Consider the following 24,835-nt stretch of genomic DNA (forward strand, 5'->3'; position numbering starts at 1 on the left):
ATGTGCTGTTTTAAACATGAGACCTCTACTCCGATAGGTCAGATGAACTACTCTACTCTGATTAGTCAGATGAAGTACTCTACTCCGATTGGTCAGATGAACTACTCTACTCCGATTGGTCAGATGAACTACTCCTCTCCGGTTGGTCACATGAACTACTCTACTCTGATTGGTCGGATGAACTACTCTACTCCGATTGGTCAGATTATCTACTCGCCTCCGATTGGTCACATGAACTACTCTACACTGATTGGTCAGATGATCTACTCCGATTGGTCAGTTGAACTACTCTACTCTAATTGGTCAGATGAACTGCTCTACTCCGATTGGTCAGATTATCTACTCGCCTCCGATTGGTCAGATGAACTACTCCGATTGGTCACATGACCTACTCTACTCCGATTGGTCAGATTATCTACTCTCCTCCGATTGGTCACATGAACTACTCTACTCTGATTGGTCACATGAACTACTCTACTCCGATTGGTCAGATTATCTACTCTACTCCGATTGGTCACAGGAACTACTCTACTCTGATTGGTTAGATGATCTAATCTGATTAGTCAGATAAACTTCTCTTTTCCGATTGGTCAGTTAAACTACTACACTCCGATTGGTCAGTTGAACTACTCTACTCTGATTAGTCAGATGAACTACTCTTCTCCGATTGGTCAGTTGAACTACTGCGATTAGTCACATGAACTACTCTACTCTGATTGGTTAGATGATCTAATCTGATTAGTCAGATAAACTTCTCTTTTCCGATTGGTCAGTTAAACTACTACACTCCGATTGGTCAGTTGAACTACTCTACTCTGATTAGTCAGATGAACTACTCTTCTCCGATTGGTCAGTTGAACTTCTGCGATTAGTCACATGAACTACTCTACTCTGATTGGTTAGATGATCTAATCTGATTAGTCAGATAAACTTCTCTTTTCCGATTGGTCAGTTAAACTACTACCCTCCGATTGGTCAGTTGAACTACTCTACTCTGATTAGTCAGATGAACTACTCTTTTCCGATTGGTCAGTTAAACTACTACACTCCGATTGGTCAGTGTAACTACTGCGATTAGTCACATGAACTACTCTACTTTGACTGGTCCTTCTGGTTCCCTCCAGATGAGGTGTTCATGTGGATCATACAGCACTGGTGTTACCCCTCATTGTCTTCACTGTTTTTAGTGTTTAGTTGACTGAACTGTGATGTGAAGGCACACGCACAGACACTCACAGATCTGAAGATCTGATCTTCTGATGTGAAATAAAGATGATATAAACACTCAGGACAGACACACAGTTGTAGATCATTACCGAAAAACTTAGTCACACACATTTGCAGAGGTCAAGATGAATGACGGACCCAGTGTGTGTGTGTGTGTGTGTGTGTGTTCATCATCATCAATCTCCCTTTCCTTTCTCTGAATGCTGTCCATCTGTTTGTCACTCTGAATAATGAACCATCTTCATCATCATAATCACTCTTCATTCCTCCAGAGGTCATTCCTGCATGTGTGCTGTTTTTGTGATGAGGGTGATTATCATTATTATTATTGAGACAGATCTGAGTGTCACAACTAAGCTTAGTAAATCAGATACAGAATGGAGTAAAACATTAACAGTATTCTCAGAGCTAATAGAGGGCTAATAACTCAGCCTTCAGCTGTTTGTGTATTGTCTGTATGTGTGTGTGTATGTGTTGAATTGCTGTGTGTTCCCCGCAGGTCGGCAGCTCACCATCTTCAACAGTCAGGCCTTCATTAAGGTCGGCGGCGGAGAGAAGGGCCGTAACTTCCAGGGCCAGATCTCGGGTCTGTATTATAACGGGCTACAGGTGCTGAAGCTGGCGGCGGAGGCCGACCCCAATGTGCAGATCCAGGGGAACCTGCGTCTGGTGGGAGACACACCCTCTGTCATGACCACCGACACCACCAGCACCACCCCGCTCGCAGACATGTCCACCACTATCATGGAGACCACCACCACCATGGCCACCACCACCACCCGCAAGCAGCGCTCGCCCACCATGAGGGACAGCGTCACGCAGGTCAGAGCACACACACACACACACACTAGTGATGGGAAGGATCTTCTGTTCTCTCATCCTTCTGACAGAGTTTATTCTTCTGAGGGGAATACTTTAGTAGCTGTTAAGAGTTTGTAAAGCCTGCCTCATTGTGGTCAGAGTAGCTGACTAAAATAATAAAAGTGACACTGATAATCATTAACAGAACAATTATTGAGCCTAATATAGGCTCCTCTGAAATGTTATCTGTATTAATATTTTATTTAACAGAGCTGTTTGTGTTTTGACTAGGGTCAATAGTGCTAGCGTACAGATGTCAAGATGAATCTGAATATTAAATAGTAAACATGAGCTGGAGCACAACTGATCATTAATGCTCGAGTAATGAGTCTAGTGTACAGCACACATCGTGGTTTAGTTAGTGAGATTGTGTGTCTGTCATATACAGTGGGCCTATAGGTCTGTTATTTTGACTAAAGAAGATGTTATTTGACTGTATCACCAGCACTATAGACACTGTATTGTGCTTAAAATAAAAAAGGCACAGGATCGGATCTGTATCGGTCGATGTTCATAATTTTGATATCGTGATCTAAAATATGCACAGTAATCTGTCCTGGCTAAAGGTCTCAGATCAGCGGTTACTACACATAAATGGGGAGTTAATCTCATATTAAAGCAATGTTATTGCAAAGGATGATGCTTAAACTATATTAACAAAATAACTGTGAGCAAAAGAAAGCAGGTGGAACATTCCACGAGTGATAATGAACGGATGATCACGTGCCTGAGAATAATTACAACGAAAGAAGTGACTGCTGCTACTGCTTACAAAAGGTTTGCTGCTTACACGAGCATCGCTTTTTGTCTAGTCTATTTCAAAGGGAACCGATTGCACCAGTTGCGCTTCCTCTACACACGGTGTTTGCAAGTAAATGGGAGCGCGCACGCTTTTTAACAGTCGCGCGCATCACATCACCTGTGCGCGCGAGTAATCATCCTCTCATAAGGTATTTACCTGTTTTGTCTCACGCGAACACAGTTATTTTTGTCAGTCGTGCTGCTTCTCGATTCAATTATCACATTTGCACGCATATTGGGCCATTCTTATTGTCGAACCCTGCTTTAAGAAAACTACAGTGTAAAACTTATTTCCAACCTGCCAAAGTGGCTAGTGGGAGCGGCTGTCTAACCCGCCAAAGCTGAAATCTACCCGCATTTGCTGGGTTAACGGGTGTTAATGTAAAGCCCTGATAACAATTACAGAATCGTCAGCAAGTTTTAAAATATACCTGTTACTAAAAAAGTGACTATACTCCCAAAATACACCCATTTTGCATAATTCTTTGCATAAATCAGATTTTTGTTATCAGAAATAAGGAATAATGTGGTCAGATTCAGTCTAGATAATGAACTCAGAGTCATGTAAGCGAGCCCTGAGTGTCTCTGTAATGGGTAAATGGAGAATAACTGACTCAAGACTGAATTTACACTCATAAAAAGGGAGTTTCTAAAACAATATAGACGTGGTGTTTAAGTGAAGCTGACGTGACGTGCCTAAAGCCAGTGCTGTGTTCCTACAGACTCAGAATACCGCTGCTAAATGTCAAGTGTACAGCAGTAACCCGCAGCTGTAGGAAATGTTATCACTGGCTCCTGTGAGGAGATCTGTGTGAGTATACAGTGCTGAAACTCTCCTGGAGCTGCAGAGGAAACGCTTTATATCACACGCATGCCACTATTACTTCCTCATTATAAAGTGCATTCAAATTACGGCTGCGCAATAGATTGCAAAATGACCGTTATCGTGATAATAGCATGTGCAGTATTGTATTGCAGACGTGTGTGATAAATGACTTTTATTATATGCGTTGGTTGTTTATCTAAATTTGACCAGTCAGATGTGGTCTTACTATCTTTGGCCCCGCCTCCCAAGTAGCTGGTGTTCTGCTATTGGCTAGAAGCTGAACCCAGAGCTGAAAATAAACACTAATGGGCGGAGTCGATATGAGAGAGGAAAATGGCCACAGCCAATCAGAGTCAGGATATGTGCGCAGGTTCACTCATTCATAGTCTTTTGCAGACTTGTCTGTTCTGAGTTCTCAAGTCACGCTGCACTGCCTTTTACTGTTGACAAGAGCGAAAGAAGTGTGCTGCGCTTTTCATGTTGCTAGGCAACCACTGAATCAGCTGCGTATGATGCTGTTGATGTTGTCATAATTGTCATATGTATTAATATTGTGATATTCAGGATTTGTGAAGTCGTACAGCTCAGAATAACTGGAAACAGCGACCGCTAGTCTCTCCTCCATCTTCATCATGACAACACAAACACTGCTGTCCGTCAACGGAAACACCGCCTCTGCTTTCATTTGATTGGACAATAAATAAAGATGCGACAGACTTAGCATGCTTTTTTCACTCAGTTTGCAACCGCAGGCGCACAGAGCTCAACGGCAAAAACAGCGCGATTACATCAATAAGACTTCATCTAGAAACTTTTCAGAATAAAGAAATCTGCTACATGTCTGCCATCTAGTGGAAACTTTAAACTGCGATGGTAATTCATGGAGGAGTGGAGAGCGTGAGACTGATCCCTGTAAGTGACAGACGAGTCCCCGCATTGATCCTGAAGGGTCAGCCTGTACACCAGGCCTCACCCACCTGCAGCTTCAGGTCCATCAGCTCGCATATTACTGGCGTCATCATGTTCTGCCGCCTCTGTTTTTTTAACAGCCTGTGATCAATAAAGGGGTATTTATATTTATAGACCATATCCAGCATCATGAGCAAACAGGAAACCATGTGAGATAAGAAAATCATAGGCTTTCATAAGAAATGGCAGACTTTCTATAAGTCAGTTATTAGCGCCCCTTTTTTTCTTGTTGAAATATTTCCTAAATGATGTTGAACAGATTCAGGAAATGTTCACAGCATGTCTGATAATATCTGTTCTTCTGGAGAAAGTCTGATTTGTTTTATTTTGGCTAGAATAAAAGCAGTTCTTAATTTTTTAAACCATTTTAAGCTCAATATTATTCGCCCCTTTAAGCTATTTTTTTCGTATAGTCTACAGAACAAACCATCGTTATACAATAACTTGCCTAATTACCCTAACCTGCCTAATAAACCTAATTAAATTAATTAAGCCACTTTATAAAAATAAGTAAATCAGTGATTAGAGATGAGTTATTAACACTGTTATGATTAGAAATGTGCTGAAGACATCTGCTCTCTGTTAGACAGAAATTGGGGAGAAGTAAACAGGGGGTGAATAATTCTGACTTCATCTGTATATTGTTATATTGCAAAGCTCTTAAAAAGGGGGCGTGGCCTGTTGTGTTATGGCTGTGTTTGATTGGTGCATATATCTAATTTTAATCCAGTTCACAAACAGAACAGAGAGACATTTGATTTGGGCAACAAATGATCGGCTGACGCAAACATGAGTCAGTGCATTAATATTTGACAAACAAAGCTTGATTTTCCATTAGTTTCCCTGAGAGAGCGAGAACAGATTCCAGACTGCAGCGTTAGTGCGTTCACTGAATGAGTTAAGCAGATCTCCACCGTCACGTTGGGTCGCGGAGAACACGTGGAAATGAAATGTGCTTTTGAGGCGAGACGCTCCAAACGATGTAGTCTTTAATAAATATCACTTCATGAAATAAATAAGTGAGCAAACCCTGCAGGCGGCAGTACAGCGGCTTTCCTGAAATAATTAAAAGAAACACAGGAGGAGTCCTGCGGCTAAAGCGGAGAGCGAACGAGGAGGAAATCTGCTGGAAATGAGTTTCTGGTCCAGTCCACAGTAAAAGCACGAGACCAACGCAAATGCTCAGCTCTTATCAGACAGATTTCTCTGCAGCTTTCAGTTCTCATTAAGTGTTTGAATAATAATCAGTCAAAAAGTTGATTAACCCTTTAACTGCAAGCCTCACTCTTTAAACATAGACATGAAAATTAGATGTTCAACGTATAGTGAATGATTGGTGAACGCTTTGGTGTACATATTCAGGCTTAGTCTCGCTTTACAGAACATACTTGATGGATTGTAGTCTGATTAAAGAAAGATGTTCAAAAAGTTCAAGAAAACAAGTTATTAGTTGCGCAGTGGGTAGTGCTGTTGCCTCACAGCAAGAAGGTCGCTGGTTTGAGTCTCAGCTGGGTCAGTTGACGTTTCTGTGTGGAGTTTGCATGTTCTCCCTGCCTTCGCGTGGGTTTCCTCCGGGTGCTCCGGTTTCCCCCACAGTCCAAACACATGCGCTATAGGGGAATTGGGTAGACTAAATAGTCCGTAGTGTATGAGTGTTTCCCAGAGATGGGTTGCGGCTAGAAGGGCATCAACTGCTTAAAACATGTGCTGGATAAGTTGTTGGTTCATTCCACTGTGGCGACCCCTGATTAATAAAAGGGACTGAGGTGAAATGAAAATGAATGAATGAAGTTATTAGGGCGATTTGGCCTCGATTCATTGAACATTTTAATTTGACTAGTATTAATTATTGACTATTTTATTTACTTATTTTATGGTTTGTCCTCATAGTTCACTGACATGTTTTGTACAGTAAATATGCTTTTTAAAAGTTTTTTTTTATTTTTAAAGCGCTATTTTTGGATGTAGGGTGCATTACTTGATTTTAAAATAATTGAAGTAAACACACACTGAAGTAAACACACACTAAAGTAAACACACACTGAAGTAAACACACGCTATCTATCATCTATGATTATTTAATTAACACTAACGCTGAACAACACACATTGCTCAAATCGTGGCTCTCCTCACCGCACACCCTCATCACCGATACCAAACTGACCAATCACAAAGCTTGCGTTACGCATTTGAGAGGTGCACGAGTGTGTGAAGGCTGCACCACACCGTGTGCTTGGCTAAAGTATAATGTCAGAATAATATAATACATATAAATTAGCCCTAACAGAGTGGGGTCACGTGACTCCATATTCGATAGGGAAAGTAATTGAAAAAATTGTGACCATGTGAGGGCTTCCCCTGTTTCTGTGTATGTTTTGAGGAACATGAACTCTATTGTTTATGCTTTTGATAATATTTGTAAATTAGGCATCAACTTCTACAGTAGTATGGGCAATTTGACGGTATTTGATGAATTTTGCCTCTAAAAACGTTTTAAACTGTTGACATGTGGATTGCTGTAGCATAGTAATGCTTTACAACTCTGATGAGTCTCCTTTTGTCACATTAATAAATAACAGTTGCTCAGTAATATCTATGAGTAACTCAGATATGGTAACTAGACGTATTAAGCTTTCAAATGATATATAGTGTGTGATGATTGCTTTATGTTTTGACTTTAATATTATGGTTTATAAATGTGACTGCAGATGCCCCCACAGGCTGACAGTAAATGTGTTTTGACCTATTGCTCTTCCTAAAAAATAAAAGACAAAAAATCTATAGTAAAATATGTGTTCAGAAGAGTTAGTCCTTTTCAACCATATATAGTTTGTATGATTATATTAGGATTTAATTACGATATTCATTCATTCATTCATTTTTTTCGGCTTAGTCCGCAATATAGTGAAGTAAACGTACAGTAAGGGGTTAAAGGGTTAGTTCACTCAAAATCCCTCAGGGCTGCACTATAAGTAACACGTTTAGCTACTTTTTTGTAAGTGATTTTAGATTTTTCTACAGATTTTAGGTTTTGAATTGTAAAACTCCCAATGATTGGCTAAACATGATTACTACACTACACTACAAGACTACAATGAAAACTACCTAAATAAAGCATGTCATTTATTCCTGCAAACAATATCAGATTAATGTATTATCATAACTCTCTCACAGTACTCAGTTTATCATGTATAACGTTCTTGTCCAGAAAGAGCTAAACAGCGCTTCTTGTTTCGTTTTCAGTGTAAAGTGCAGATCAACAGTTGCACTTATCAGTTTTTGGTGCAATGGAGGGCGATTGTACATTTGATTGAAAGACTTACAATGACAAGACTTCAACATCAAATTAAATTTACATTCAGCCTTACCATCGCTATCTATGCAGAATTTTCAGCTTTAAAATAAACGAGCTTTCAAGAAATTAAGCTTTCGAAAACATCTAGACACATTTTATTACAAATTTGAAGTTAATATCTCAAAATATGAGCTGTCAGTGAGGTTTAGTTTGGCTGCAGTACCAGACATGACCACCAGGTGACCATATAGTTTACATTAGTGGATATATATATATATAAATAAGGGCGTTCCCTGTTTCTGTGTGTGTTTTAAAGAATATGAACTATATTCTTTCATACTTTTAGCAATTTCTGTAAATTAGGGTCGTCATGTTTTTACGCAGGATGTTTCGGCTTTAAAAAACTACACAGCCATATCACTGTGCAGCCCGAGAGCGGTCACTTACTGAAGCTGAGCAGGGCTGAGGCTGGTCAGTGTCTGGATGGGAGACCACATGGGAACACTAGGCTGCTGTTGTCAGTGGTGTTAGTGAGTCCAGCAGGGGGCGCTCAACCTGTGGTCTGTGGAGTCCTAATGCCCCAGTATAGTGAAGGGGACTCTATACTGTCAGTGAGCGCCGTCTTTCAGATGCCATACACGATAAATGCATTTTATAAATACACATTACATTGCATTTAATAGTTTTGTCCGGGTGGGCCAGCCTTCAGTCTGAGTGGGCCAGTGCCTCCCTGACACATATGTGGCTTCGCCACTGGACCAATCAGAATCAAGTATTCCAGATAGCCATGTATTAGGTGTTTGTAATGTATTACATTGAAGGAGGACAGTGTATTCACTCACTCTCTCTCTCTCTCTCTCTCTCTCTCTCTCTCGCTCTGCAGAATACTGACGATCTGTTAGTAGCATCTGCTGAATGTCCGAGTGATGATGAAGATCTCGAGGAGTGTGAGCCTGGAAACGGTGAGTCAGTTTACCATCTGTGGGAGTTTTTATGTGCTAAAATCACACACACACACACACACACACACACACACACACACACACACACACACACACACACACACATATTGACACATGCGCACACACACTTCATGTTGTCGTCCCGTGAGCAGCTGTGATTGGCCAAATGTAGCCTCAGTGGAAGGTAACGGTGTTAATGAATGTGTCTGAAATCCAGTCTTTATATGTGTGGAGCGTCTGCAGTGTAGAGTGTGTGAACACCGCTTTACAGACATCAACAACAGAAAGAACAACACCACAGGATTCAGGGACATAATCAATATATCAGATCTATCCTTGCATCTATCCATTCATCCATTTATTCATCCATTCATCTATCCATCTATCTATCTATCCATCACCTATCCATTCATCATCTATCTATCTATCTATCTATCTATCTATCTATCTATCCATCTATCTATCTATCTATCTATCTATCTATCTATCATCTATCTATCTATCTATCTATCTATCTATCTATCTATCTATCTATCTATCTATCTATCTATCTATCCATCTATCTATCTATCTATCTATCTATCTATCTATCATCTATCTATCTATCTATCTATCTATCTATCTATCTATCATCTATCTATCTATCTATCTATCTATCTATCTATCTATCTATCTATCTATCCATCTATCCATCTATCCATCTATCCATCCATCATCTATCTATCTATCTATCTATCTATCTATCTATCTATCTATCTTTGCACCTATCCATTTATCCGTCCATCTATTTATCCATCCATCATCTATCTATGCATCCATCTGTCTATCTATATGTCTGTGTATACATACTCTGTCAGTTGCCAAAATTGATGTCCACTTCTTATCTCAACCATCTTTTGCATCTGCCTAGCAACCAATAAAAATACCTCAGGATTTGCTTAAAACCGACTTAGAAATTGCACCCTAGCAACCTCCAATCCCCCTAGCAACCATCAGTGGGCCTTTCTGAAGGTGGGCCGGAGTTCATCTGTGTTTGTGAGCAAATATTTCTATTACAGACAAAGAAAGCAAACAGAGAGAGAGAGAGAAAGAGAGAGAGAGTCACTGGCAGAAGCTGGACAGCAGAGGGATGAAGACAGGAAAGATGAGGAGGAAATCAAACACTCACAGAGAGAGAGAGACAGAGATCTCATTTTCAAGTTTAAGTTGCTTTATTGGCATGACATTCAGTACAGTATTGCCAAAGCACTTCAAATATGTAATCTATTAAAAACATTTAAAAAATAAATAAATAAAACAAAATAAATAATAATAATAATAATAATTTTATTAATTTTATCTTATATAACAATTCAGTTTCAAAATCAAATCAATTCATTTTAAAACACAACTCTTGATTAGGAACAAAGCACAACCCAGCATTGCAACACCACTCAAAGACATAAATAGCTTTTAATTATTAAAATCCAACAATTATTTTTCATTTGGACAAGTTTTTAAACATGAATGCAGTGTGTTTTCAGCTCCTCTATGCATTTGTTCATGTACTATAGACTGCTGATTTATCAATGATGAAATTCATTAACTGACATTTGTGTTTCTGTAGTCTTTTGTTTTTAAACCCAACATAAAACACTGATGGGTGAATTAAAAACAGCTAGAGAGAGCCAGAGGGAGATAAAGGTGAGGGAGAGGGAGAGACACTGAGAGATGGAGAAGGAGAGAGAGGCTGAGATTGAGATTGATTTTTTCTGAGAAAGAGTGGGAGAGCGGAGAGGAAGAGAAAGAGAGAGAGTTTGACTGGTGTCTGCATGTTCCTCACGTTTGCTGGTGTTGAGGGAGCAAGGGATGAGCTGGGCGGAGGAAAGGAGAGGAAAGAGGGATGAATGGAGGCATGTATGTGTGCACGGATGGAGGGGAAATCTCCGCATTGCGTTTCTGCTCCAGGGTCCCACAGAAATGTCTGATGAATGTCCTGTTTCTCAGCTGATCCCGGTGGGCTAATTAATCTCTGCCCTCATTTGACTCTCCTAATTACATCATTCACTGGAGCCTGCAGACCTCTCTTTACTTTTAATGAGACGCAACTATAAACGCACAACAGTCTGAGTGTTAGACAAAACACACAGCCATTTCAACATTATAAATGCAGAACAGTCTGAGAGATACATGCCAACACACAACAGTCTGAGTGATACACCCAAACACACAACACCTTGAGAGATATACCCAAACACACAACAGTCTGAGCGTTACACCCAAACACACAACAGTCTGAGCGTTACACCCAAACACACAACAGTCTGAGCGATACACCCAAACACACAACAGTCTGAGCGTTACACCCAAACACACAACAGTCTGAGCGTTACACCCAAACACACAACAGTCTGAGCGTTACACCCAAACACACAACAGTCTGAGCGTTACACCCAAACACACAACAGTCTGAGCGTTACACCCAAACACACAACAGTCTGAGCGTTACACCCAAACACACAACAGTCTGAGCGTTACACCCAAACACACAACAGTCTGAGCGTTACACCCAAACACACAACAGTCTGAGCGATACACCCAAACACACAACAGTCTGAGCATTACACCCAAACACACAACAGTCTGGGATATACACCCAAACACACAACAGTCTGAGCGTTACACCCAAACACACAACAGTCTGAGCGTTACACCCAAACACACAACAGTCTGAGCGTTACACCCAAACACACAACAGTCTGAGCGATACACCCAGACACACAACAGTCTGAGCGTTACACCCAAACACACAACAGTCTGAGCGATACACACAAACACACAACAGTCTGAGCGATACACCCAAACACACAACAGTCTGAGCGTTACGCCCAAACACACAACAGTCTGAGCGTTACACCCAAACACACAACAGTCTGAGCGTTACACCCAAACACACAACAGTCTGAGCGATACACACAAACACACAACAGTCTGAGCGATACACCCAAACACACAACAGTCTGAGCGTTACACCCAAACACACAACAGTCTGAGCGATACACCCAAACACACAACAGTCTGAGCGTTACACCCAAACACACAACAGTCTGGGATATACACCCAAACACACAACAGTCTGAGCGATACACCCAAACACACAACAGTCTGAGCGTTACACCCAAACACACAACAGTCTGAGCGATACACCCAAACACACAACAGTCTGAGCGATACACACAAACACACAACAGTCTGAGCGATACACCCAAACACACAACAGTCTGAGCGTTACACCCAAACACACAACAGTCTGAGCGATACACCCAAACACACAACAGTCTGAGCGATACACACAAACACACAACAGTCTGAGCGATACACACAAACACACAACAGTCTGAGCGATACACCCAAACACACAACAGTCTGAACGTTACACCCAAACACACAACAGTCTGAGCGATACACACAAACACACAACAGTCTGAGCGTTACACCCAAACACACAACAGTCTGGGATATACACCCAAACACACAACAGTCTGAGTGATACACCCAAACACACAACACCTTGAGAGATATACCCAAACACACAACAGTCTGAGCGTTACACCCAAACACACAACAGTCTGAGCGTTACACCCAAACACACAACAGTCTGAGCGTTACACCCAAACACACAACAGTCTGAGCGTTACACCCAAACACACAACAGTCTGAGCGTTACACCCAAACACACAACAGTCTGAGCGTTACACCCAAACACACAACAGTCTGAGCGTTACACCCAAACACACAACAGTCTGAGCGTTACACCCAAACACACAACAGTCTGAGCGTTACACCCAAACACACAACAGTCTGAGCGTTACACCCAAACACACAACAGTCTGAGCGATACACCCAAACACACAACAGTCTGAGCATTACACCCAAACACACAACAGTCTGGGATATACACCCAAACACACAACAGTCTGAGCGTTACACCCAAACACACAACAGTCTGAGCGTTACACCCAAACACACAACAGTCTGAGCGTTACACCCAAACACACAACAGTCTGAGCGATACACCCAGACACACAACAGTCTGAGCGTTACACCCAAACACACAACAGTCTGAGCGATACACACAAACACACAACAGTCTGAGCGATACACCCAAACACACAACAGTCTGAGCGTTACGCCCAAACACACAACAGTCTGAGCGTTACACCCAAACACACAACAGTCTGAGCGTTACACCCAAACACACAACAGTCTGAGCGATACACACAAACACACAACAGTCTGAGCGATACACCCAAACACACAACAGTCTGAGCGTTACACCCAAACACACAACAGTCTGAGCGATACACCCAAACACACAACAGTCTGAGCGTTACACCCAAACACACAACAGTCTGGGATATACACCCAAACACACAACAGTCTGAGCGATACACCCAAACACACAACAGTCTGAGCGTTACACCCAAACACACAACAGTCTGAGCGATACACCCAAACACACAACAGTCTGAGCGATACACACAAACACACAACAGTCTGAGCGATACACCCAAACACACAACAGTCTGAGCGTTACACCCAAACACACAACAGTCTGAGCGATACACCCAAACACACAACAGTCTGAGCGATACACACAAACACACAACAGTCTGAGCGATACACACAAACACACAACAGTCTGAGCGATACACCCAAACACACAACAGTCTGAACGTTACACCCAAACACACAACAGTCTGAGCGATACACACAAACACACAACAGTCTGAGCGTTACACCCAAACACACAACAGTCTGAGCGATACACACAAACACACAACAGTCTGAGCGATACACCCAAACACACAACAGTCTGGGATATACACCCAAACACACAACAGTCTGAGCGATACACCCAAACACACAACAGTCTGAGCGTTACACCCAAACACACAACAGTCTGAGCGTTACACCCAAACACACAACAGTCTGGGATATACACCCAAACACACAACAGTCTGAGCGATACACCCAAACACACAACAGTCTGAGCGTTACACCCAAACACACAACAGTCTGAGCGATACACCCAAACACACAACAGTCTGAGCGATACACCCAAACACACAACAGTCTGGGATATACACCCAAACACACAACAGTCTGGGATATACACCCAAACACACAACAGTCTGAGCGATACACCCAAACACACAACAGTCTGAGCGATACACCCAAACACACAACAGTCTGAGCGTTACACCCAAACACACAACAGTCTGAGCGTTACACCCAAACACACAACAGTCTGAGCGTTACACCCAAACACACAACAGTCTGCGCGTTACACCCAAACACACAACAGTCTGAGCGATACACCCAAACACACAACAGTCTGGGATATACACCCAAACACACAACAGTCTGAGCGATACACCCAAACACACAACAGTCTGAGCGATACACCCAAACACACAACAGTCTGAGCGATACACCCAAACACACAACAGTCTGAGCGATACACCCAAACACACAACAGTCTGGGATATACACCCAAACACACAACAGTCTGAGCGTTACACCCAAACACACAACAGTCTGAGCGTTACACCCAAACACACAACAGTCTGAGCGTTACACCCAAACACACAACAGTCTGAGCGTTACACCCAAACACACAACAGTCTGAGCGTTACACCCAGACACACAACAGTCTGAGCGATACACCCAAACACACAACAGTCTGGGATATACACCCAAACACACAACAGTCTGAGCGTTACACCCAAACACACAACAGTATGAGCGTTACACCCAAACACACAACAGTCTGAGCATTACACCCAAACACACAACAGTCTGAGCGATACACACAAACACACAACAGTCTGAGCATTACACCCAAACACACAACAGTCTGAGCGTTACACCCAAACACACAACAGTCTGAGCATTACACCCAAACACACAACAGTCTGAGCGATACACCCAAACACACAACAGTCTGAGCATTACACCCAAACACACAACAGTCTGAGCGTTACACCCAAACACACAACAGTCTAAGCGTTACACCCAAACACACAACAGTCTGAGCATTACACCCAAACACACAACAGTCTGAGCGATACACCCAAACACACAACAGTCTGAGCGTTACACCCAAACACACAACAGTCTGAGCATTACACCCAAACACACAACAGTCTGAGCATTACACCCAAACACACAACAGTCTGAGCGATACACCCAAACACACAACAGTCTGAGCGATACACCCAAACACACAACAGTCTGAGCGATACACCCAAACACACAACAGTCTGAGCGATACACCCAAACACACAACAGTCTGAGCGATACACCCAAACACACAACAGTCTGAGCGTTACACCCAAACACACAACAGTCTGAGCGTTACACCCAAACACACACAACAGTTCAAGCACTACATCCAGGACGACTCATTGATTGTTCTCAGTTGAAGAGTTCAGATCAGTGTGTGTACAGCCGCATGAGCAGAGTGTGAAGCGTATATGAGTGTGTCGGCTGTGAGTTTAGCAGAGATATAACTCATCTTTAATGAGACAGAAACCCCAGCACCGCTGCACACTGACTCACTACAGCGCTGTTTGATTTATAGCAGTGAATATACGCTGCTTTCATTTCCCTCACTCAAACAATAAAGCAGATCTGTGCCTCGTCTATAATCAAGATGCTTCATCTATTAGTCGCAGAAGCAAGTCCAATAAAACAAACATGAATATTTCAGGGCGCTGCATATTAACAGTGTGTTTGGTTTGATGTGCAGCGAGTGCTTTTACTGAGGTTAATCTGTGCTGTCGTCAGATATTAAGCGCTCAGGTCGATCTCAGTGCTGCGTCGTTCCAGTGTTCGGCTTCAGAATCACATCTTCTAAGACAGAGAGACAGCTCAGATCTCTGCTCCCCAAGCATCAAGGCTATTTTAGTGAACCACGACTAAAACTATCGGTCAGAAACATTCTCCCTAACACAAATCAAATTTAAATGTACAATGAATAATAAAACTAAAACTAATTTAGCACTCATTCTGTGGTGTAAAATGGTGTTTAAACCTTCTATTATTATTATTATTATTCATTTATTCATTCATTCATTTTCTTGTCGGCTTAGTCCCTTTATTAATCCGGGGTCGCCACAGCGGAATGAACCGCCAACTTATCCAGAAAGTTTTTACGCAGCAGATGCCCTTCCAGCCGCAACCCATCTCTGGGAAACATCTACACACACATTCACACCCTATGGACAATTTAGCCTACTCAGTTCACCTGTACCACATGTCTTTTTACTGTGGGGAAAACCGGAGCACCCGGAAGAAACCCACGGGAAGCCAGGGAGAACATGCAAACTCCACACAGAAATGCCAACTGAGTCGAGGTTCGAACCAACGACCCAGCGACCTTCTTGCTGTGAGGCGACAGCACTACCTACTGCGCCACTGCCTCGCCTATTATCATTATTATTTTTTATTATTATTAATATTATTATTAATATTTTATTATTATAATTAATATATTTATTATTATTATCATCATTAATATTTTATTATTATAATTAATATTTTTATTATTATTATCATCATTATTTTTATTATTATTATTAATATTATTATCATTATTATCATTATTTTATTATCATTATTATTATTATCATTAATATGATTGTTGTTATTATTATTATTATTATTCATTTATTCATTCATTCATTTTCTTGTCGGCTTAGTCCCTTTATTAATCCGGGGTGCCGCAGCGGAATGAACCGCCATCTTATCCAGTAAGTTTTTACGCAGCGGATGCCCTTCCAGCCGCAACCCATCTCTGGGAAACATCCACACACATACACACTACAGACAATTCAGCCTACCCAATTCACCTGTACCGCATGTCTTTGGACTGTGGGGAAAACCGGAGCACCCGGAGGAAATCCACGTGAAGGAAGGGAGAACATGCAAACTCCACACAGAAACCCCAGCTGAGCCAAGGATCGAACCAGCAACATTCTTGCTGTGAGGCGAACGTGCTACCCACTGCGCCACTGCGTCGCCATTATTATCATTATCATTTTTTATCATTATTATTATTATTATTTATTTATTTTTTTTAGCATTATTATTATTATTATTATTATTATTAAGAGTTTTACACAAGACTGAATTTATGCTGTGCAAACACTAAAATTTGCTCAGGGCAACAGGGAACTACTAAAACATTTGATAAATTACAATTAATTTTGTAAAAGACAAATGACTTAATCACTAAACTAAATATATAAAAACCAAACTAAAGCTGACAAAACCATTAATGGAATAAACTAAAACTAAACTAAAATTCATAGCAATTTTTTGTAGTTGGAAAATAGTTTTGTTATAAAAACTTGTTTAAAAATGTGAAACTATAATGATCTTGCTGAGTATCAGCGTACGGACGGCTGCTTTCCAAACACTGATTCATGAAGCTTCTAAACTTTCTGGGGGGATCTGTGTAATATTCATACCTGTCAACATTGGGATGTGAAAATAAGGGATATGCCCACCATAATAAGGGGTTCCCCCGACCCCCTTTAAACATTCCCCAAATTACTAAATATTCTCATTTGGAGCTGTTTCGTTGTTAATAAACAGTTAAATGGTCAGTAATATGTTTTGTTATTATTATTTACAAAAGAAAAAATAAATAGTGTACATGAGCAGTAAATACATTAGCAAACAGTTCAGCTTATTAAAATGACTAGCTGTTATAATGAAATAGAATTAAGTTATCAAATCTCATTAGCCGTTTCTTCACTGTATAACGCACACATTCTGATTAAAGAGCAGCGAATGAATGATTTATTTAGATGTTTTGTTTGTTTGATCACATTACATAACAGGTGTCATTTTAAAAATGTGCACATCTAAGGTTAAAATGAAAACATCTGACTGCTTTCCTAACTGTTTATACTCATTTAGGACGAAATTACTTGTGTTTGGAAAAAAAAACACCAAGATCAACATCTTTAGATATTATTATTAGTTATGTGTGTATCTGTTTAAACACGCACCCAAAACCCAGACTTTTGCTCCACTTTAAACTGCGTGTACAGAATCAGTTTGGGAAACAGCGTCTATTTATCACTATGGAGCGCGTCAGCTGACAGTCACGCACTGCTATATGACTCTTTTGTGGATTGCATATGTAGGGGCGACGGCACCTGTGATAAAAGGAAGGAAATCGCGCCGTTTTTATATTTATTTCAAAGTGTTTTCCTGTCTAAACAAAGCAAAAGCACAGAAAAGACTCACATTTAAGAGCAAGAGGCGGCCCCTGGTGGTTCGGCGGTATGGGTTGTGTATAGGGAGGCTCGGCTCTTTAATGTTTATTTGTCACCCTTCAGAGAAAATACGGGAGAAATATGGGAAAATACCTTTACCGGATGATAGCAGGATAGAACTGTAAACTACGGGAGAATCCCGGAAAAAAACTATTTATTTTTGACAAGTATGGAAATAATACACCATAAAACACACAAGAAACACACGACTTTACTCAGATCGCCCCCTAGTGGAGAATCACTGAACAGGCTTCATTTTTACCTGAGATATTTGTAAAATGAACACTAATAATAGTTATTAATAGTCTCATGTTGGCCTGTTTATATATATTAGACATTAGACATATATATTAGACATTAGTGTACATAATAGAGCATTGTTTTACTGCCACAATGAAGATTTCCTCATCATTTACTCTCCTCTTCGTCATCTGATGGTCATTTCTGGACCAATGCAAGATTAAGAACATTTCTGAGATGAAAATACAAAAATGACATATTTTTGTTTTCTTTTACGTAATACATTAATGTAATGTAATGGTTTATATTAAAATACTTTAGCGTAAGAGTTGTGACTTTAAAAGACAACTATGAGATACCAGGGGGAAAAGGTGTTATATGTGCAATAAACAACACTTGAGGAAAAAAAAAAAATGTGTTACTGCCACACTTATTACAATAGCAAAATAGCAAAACTTATTTCATGCTTAATAGAATTATGAGATAAATATATATATATATATATATATATATATATATATATATATATATATATGAAGACAGAATTATTAGCCCCGTTTATTTATTTTTTTCCCCAGATTTCAACACATTTCTAATCATAACAGTGTTCATAACTCATCTCTAATAACTGATTTACTTTACCTTTGCCATGATGACAGTAAATAATATTAGACTAGATATTCTTCAAGACACTTCTATACAGCTTAAAGGCTTAACTAGGTAAAGTTAGGGTAATTAGGCAAGTTATTGTATAACAGTGATTTTCAAAACTAATATTGCAAAAGGGGGCTAATAATATCGACCTTAAAATGGTGTTTAAAAAATGTAAAACTGCTTTTATTCTAGTTGAAATAAAACAGATAAGACTTTCTCCAGAAGAACAAATATTATCAGACACACTGTGAACATTTCCTGAATCTGTTCAACATCATTTGGGAAATAATTAAAATAGAAAAAACATTGAAAGGGGGGCTAATAACTCCGATTTCAACTGTATATACATATATTTAGATATATATTACGAGATAAAAGTAATGTTTTTAGGATATTTCCCCATATAGTTTATCACAGTGGTTTGAACTTATATACTACAGTTTCAGTGGAGCTTTAAAGACAGTAAATGATCTCAGATCAGATTATTTTCTTCTGTAATCATTTCTTTAGATAAGACACGTACATTGTGTTATCTAGAGATATGATCAGTTAATTACTGAAGAAAATAAACACACAGTTATATTCTTTTCATCACAAAAGCTTGCACACCAGAGCAAGTAGCAGATTAGAAGTACATAGATTTGAGTTTCTTCTAGAAAATGACTGATTGTTGGACTCTTATCTCTGATCCGGGATCATTTAGAGTCCTTGGTGCTGCTGAAGAAATCCTGCATGTTTTCCTCAATACCCTTGATTGGTTTCCCACTGAAGACAGACAGATATGGAGATCTCAGATGATCAGCTAAACTATCAGGAGAGTCAGCTAGTCCTGTAAAGGAAAACTCCAGTTTCAGTGTAAATATACTTATTTTACTGCTCCTCTGCAGTTAAACACACTGTAACACCCTGTCTGTGATTGAGCAGTTTTCCTTGTTTTGTGAGTCATGTTTTTATTCTTCATCTTTATTTCTGCTCCTGAACTGCATTATGGGAGCTTGATCTTTCCTCAAAACGACTTTCAGCCTTGAAATGTGTAAAAGTGTGTTTTCTGCACGTGTGTGATAGTGTTCAGCGCTGTATTGTCTGGGCTGGTGTATATTACGTGCAGCACATCCTCTGTTATTTATTTCTCTTGATATTATTTATTATACATTATATTATTATTTCAAACTAGCTTAATTGAGGGCTACAAAGTGGCTCAGTGGTGTTGCACTGTCGCCTCACAGCAAGAAGGTTTTGGGTTTAAGTCCCGGCCGGGTCAGTTGGTGTTTCTGTGTGGAGTTTGCATGTTCTCCCCGTGTTGGTGTGGGTTTACTCCGGGTGCTCCAGTTTCCCCCACAGTCCAAACACATGCGCTATAGGGGAATTGATCAACTACACTGGCCGTAGTAGTGTATGAGGGTCTGCTGTGTAAAACATATGCTGGAATAGTTGGCGGTTCATTCCGCTGCGGTGATGATGAATAAAGGGAGTAAGCTGAAGGAAAATGAATGAATGAAACTACTAAAATGTCAACAAAAGTCACTTTGTTAAACTGTAGTGTTGATTTTCAACAACAAAAGTGAACAGAGCAGAGATCAACATCCCATAATGCAATTCACCACTGCAAATAAGCACAAAGCACAGAAACTGTTCATTAGTAATATTATTTCCAGTGTAGTTAAGTTGTTGAATCCATCAAGCCAATCTTTGGGTCTGACAGGAGCACTTTTAGCTTAGCTTAGCATAATTCATTGAATCGGATTAGACCGTTAGCATCTATCTCAATATTTTAAATAAAGTTTTGATTATTTTCCTATTTAAAATTGGACTAGTCGCATTGTGCGCTAAGACTGACGCAAAATGAGAAGTTGCTATTTTCTATTTTGTTATGGCTAGAAACTTTGCTTTCATTCTGGCGGTATAATCAAGGAACTTTGTTCGCCGTACCGTGACTATTACAGCGCAACGATACTACACAGCTCCTGAAAATATTCAGGAGCTGTGTAGCGCTATAACAGCGCTTCATACTATCATGATGGTTAGGGCATGTTAAATTATCAAACATATATAAAATATCTTTTTTTATTGTTTGAGCGAGATGCTAACGGTCTAATCCGTTTCAATGATTTATGCTAAGCTAAGCTAAAGGTGCTGCCGTCAGACCTGGAGATTGGCAGAATGTATTCAGAAAGACTGTTTGACCTCAGTTTATTTAAATTCAGATCAGTTTTATTTCTGCAAAGTACAATTGTAGAAAGCAGCTTGACAAGGCTAACTCTAGGAGAGCTGTCATCAGGCATATCCTCAAATAAAAGTGGAGAGTGTGTTTAATAATGCCGTTCTGTCACATGATCCAGAGTTTGACCAATCACAGACTGCCATGGAGAAACAGATCACGCACACACACACACACCTGACGGTTCTCCACACACACTCTTTGATGTATGTTTGTCTGTGGCTCGACAGTTTGAGAAAGTTTCCATGGCGTACGTTTGGGTTTTTCTCTGGTGAGCAGTAAATTCCTCTCTCTTTAAGAACTGAACTCTTCGGATAAAGCTGCGCATCGTAAGATGTTCCAACAGATTTAATAAAAGCCAGAATTATGATTGTGCCCGTGGCGTATTAACACGTGCGCTCAAACCAGAGTTATTGACTGCATTGACGGATCGTTCCTCTAAACGGCCAGTCGCCTCCAGCAGGATTTCCTAGCACAGTGATGTAGCGGCGGCAGGACATTAATTAGCCTCTGATGGTGTGTGTGAAGCGTTTCTCAGACTGTCGAGTCACACACACGGCTTTATGAGCTCTGTCTTTAACTACTGTTTCCCCTTCAGCTGTAACTGTGTGTTCTGAATGCTAACTTCACCTTTTCTCCTGCTGGATTCACACTTTCTTGGTGACTTTCATTAATATGCAAACGCTGTTGAAGGTTGTGCTGCTAAAGGGGATGTTGATGCGTAAGATAACAGATCAATCCTGCCCCAGATTCATGTCTAATTCACCTCATTGTATGAATAATAATGATATGCTTCATGTGTTTAAAGACGTACAGTGGTTCACACTAAAGTGGCTGTTCTCTTGTTAATCACTCTCCTTTGTGCTCTGTAAAAAACAGCGTAAACAGAGTCATCTACAGTCCAAGGGCTAAAAGTCAAGTCAACTCAAAAACAGCTGTGCAGCAAGTTCCCTTACAATAAGCTCTTTATTCTTTACAGTGTGTCAGTCCAAACCTGTATGTGCTTTCAGTCATCTTCAAAACACAAACGAGGAGATTTTAGATGAAATGCTGGAGCTCTCTGACCCTCCATATACAGCAAGGCTCCTGAAATATTCAAAGAAAAGACCAAAAAACATCCTCAGAACAGTCCATGTGTCTTCACTGGATCAGATGTAACTTTACCAAGCTACCAAGACACTTTTGTGCACAAAAAATAAAAATGAAAGACCAGGGGTGTTCAAACTCAGTCCTGAAGGGCCGGTGTCCTGCAGATTTTAGCTCCAGCTTGCCTCAACACACCTGCACAGAGGTTTCTACAAAGCCTAGTGAGAGCTTGATTTGCTAGCCCAGGTGTGTCTGATTGGGGTTGGAACTGAACTTTGCAGGACACTGGCCCTCCAGGACTGAGTTTGGACACCCTTGTGTTAGACAGCTATCATATAAACTACAGCAGGGGTCACCAATCTTGTTCCTGGAGGTCCGGTGCCCTGCAGGGTTTAGCTCCAACTTGCCTCAACACATCTGCCTGGAGGTGTGTCCCAAATTGCACACTTACACACTATTCTACGCCATTGTGTAGTATAAATAGTGTAAGTAGTGCGTTCACACTGAAAACTAGAATAACAGGGATTGAATTTCTGCTTAGTAAAAATTTCCAGTCAGTTGGTGTTTCTGTGTGGAGTTTGCATGTTCTCCATGTGTTTGCGTGAGTTTGCTCCGGTTTCCCCCACAGTCCAAACACATGCGGTACAGGTGAATTGGGTGGGCTAAATTATCTGTAGTGTATGAGTGTGTGTGTGAATGTGTGTGTGGATGTTTCCCAGACATGGGTTGCGGCTGGAAGGGCATCCGCTGCGTAAAAACTTGCTGGATAAGTTGGTGGTTCATTCCGCTGTGTATAAAGGGACTAAGCCGACAAGAAAATGAATGAATGAAAAAAACCATTAGTGTTCCATTTGGGCTGACACTACATTTATACACTATACTGTTGAGTGTGTAAGTGCATAAGTACATAGTGCATAGTGTGCCATTTGGGACGCAGCCTGGGTGTTTCAAGTCTATCTAGTAAGACCTTGCTCGTGTAGTAAGTCATGCTCGGAACAGAATTAAGCCTTCATGTGAATGAATCGCAAACAAAATCAATGCAAATGTGCCAATACAGGCGAGTCATTGGCATGTGGTGACCATGACGAGGAAAACCCAAAGCTTTTGATTCAAACATGCGAAACTCTCCTCAGTCAGGTCTACACTGTCAAGACAAATAATTGAACTGGAGTGAAAAATTGGCGTAGTGTGAACCCAGTGTTAGTAAACATGTCTGAAGATTTCCACAGAGGATGACACATACTTATATACTTACTAATCTTACCTGTATATGGAGCTGATTATACAGATGTCACCAATATTCAGTGGATACGGAGAGTATTCAGACCTCCTTACATGTTTCACTGTTAGTTCTCTTGCAGCCGTTTCATTACAGCTCATTTGTGTCCTCATGAATGTCCACACAGCTCCCCATGCTGACAGAAAAGCACAGAGCTGTGGACATATCTGCAGATTTATTCAGAATACAGGAACTGAAATATCACATGGTCGTCAGTGTTCAGAGCCTTTCCTCAGCAGAAGCCCCCTTTGGATCTAATACAGCCGTGAGGCTTTTGGGGAAAGATGCAGAGGTTTTTCACACCTCTATTTGGGGATCCTCTGCTGTTCCTCCTTGCAGATCCTCTCCAGTTCTGTCAGGTTGGATGGTGAACATTGGTGGACAGCCATTTTTAGGTGTCTCCAGAGATGCTCAATTGGGTTTATGTCAAGGTTCTGGCTGGGCCATTCAAGAACAGTGACAGAGTTGTTATAAAGCCACTCCTCTGTTATTTTAGCTGTGTGCTTAGGCTCATTGACTTGTTGGAGGTAAACCTTCAGCCCAGTCTGAGGTCCTGAGCCTTTTGGAGAAGGTTTTCATCTCGGATGTCCCTGTACTTGGCTGCATTCATCTTTCCCTCGATTGCAACCAGTCGTCCTGTCCCTGCAGCTGACAAACACCCCCACTGCATGATGCTGCCACCACTCTGCTCCACTGTTGGGCCTGTGTTGGACAGGTGATGAGCAGTGCCTGCTTTTCTCCACAAAGACTTGGAATTAAGGCCAAAAAAGTTCTGGTCTCATCAGACCAAAGATCTAATTTCTCACCATCTTGGAGTGCTTCAGGTGTTTTTAGCAAACACTATGCAGGTTTTCTTGTGTCTGGCCACAGTCATAAAGCCCTGGCTGGTGGAGGCTGCAGTGATGGTTGACTTTCTACAACTTTCTCCCGACTGCTGCATCTCTGGAGCTCAGTGGTCTTTAGGTTCTTCTTTGCCTCTCTCACAAAGGTTATCCCCCTCACCAGTAGCTCAGTTTAGCTGGACGGCCTGCTCTAGGAAGGGTTCTGGCCATCCCAAGCATCTTCCATTTAAGGATTATGGAGGT

The 24,835-nt window shown here is 40.9% G+C and overlaps 2 protein-coding genes across 45 annotated transcripts in view; one reads left to right on the plus strand and one right to left on the minus strand.

Annotated features, from left to right (window-relative positions):
- nrxn2b (neurexin 2b) overlaps positions 1–24,835 on the plus strand; it is a 479,670-nt gene that overhangs the window by 450,426 nt on the left and 4,409 nt on the right. For all 44 annotated transcript variants that reach the window (XM_073906700.1, XM_073906730.1, XM_073906720.1 and 41 more), the window contains 2 exon segments: positions 1,727–2,049; positions 8,863–8,941. In XM_073906700.1, the coding sequence (XP_073762801.1) occupies positions 1,727–2,049; positions 8,863–8,941 (402 nt within the window).
- alpk1 (alpha-kinase 1) overlaps positions 1–24,835 on the minus strand; it is an 859,942-nt gene that overhangs the window by 303,517 nt on the left and 531,590 nt on the right. The gene's annotated exons all lie outside the window — the stretch shown is intronic.

The sequence above is a fragment of the Danio rerio genome, chromosome 7 (assembly GCF_049306965.1).
Source record: "Danio rerio strain Tuebingen ecotype United States chromosome 7, GRCz12tu, whole genome shotgun sequence".
Taxonomy (NCBI): Eukaryota; Metazoa; Chordata; class Actinopteri; order Cypriniformes; family Danionidae; genus Danio; species Danio rerio.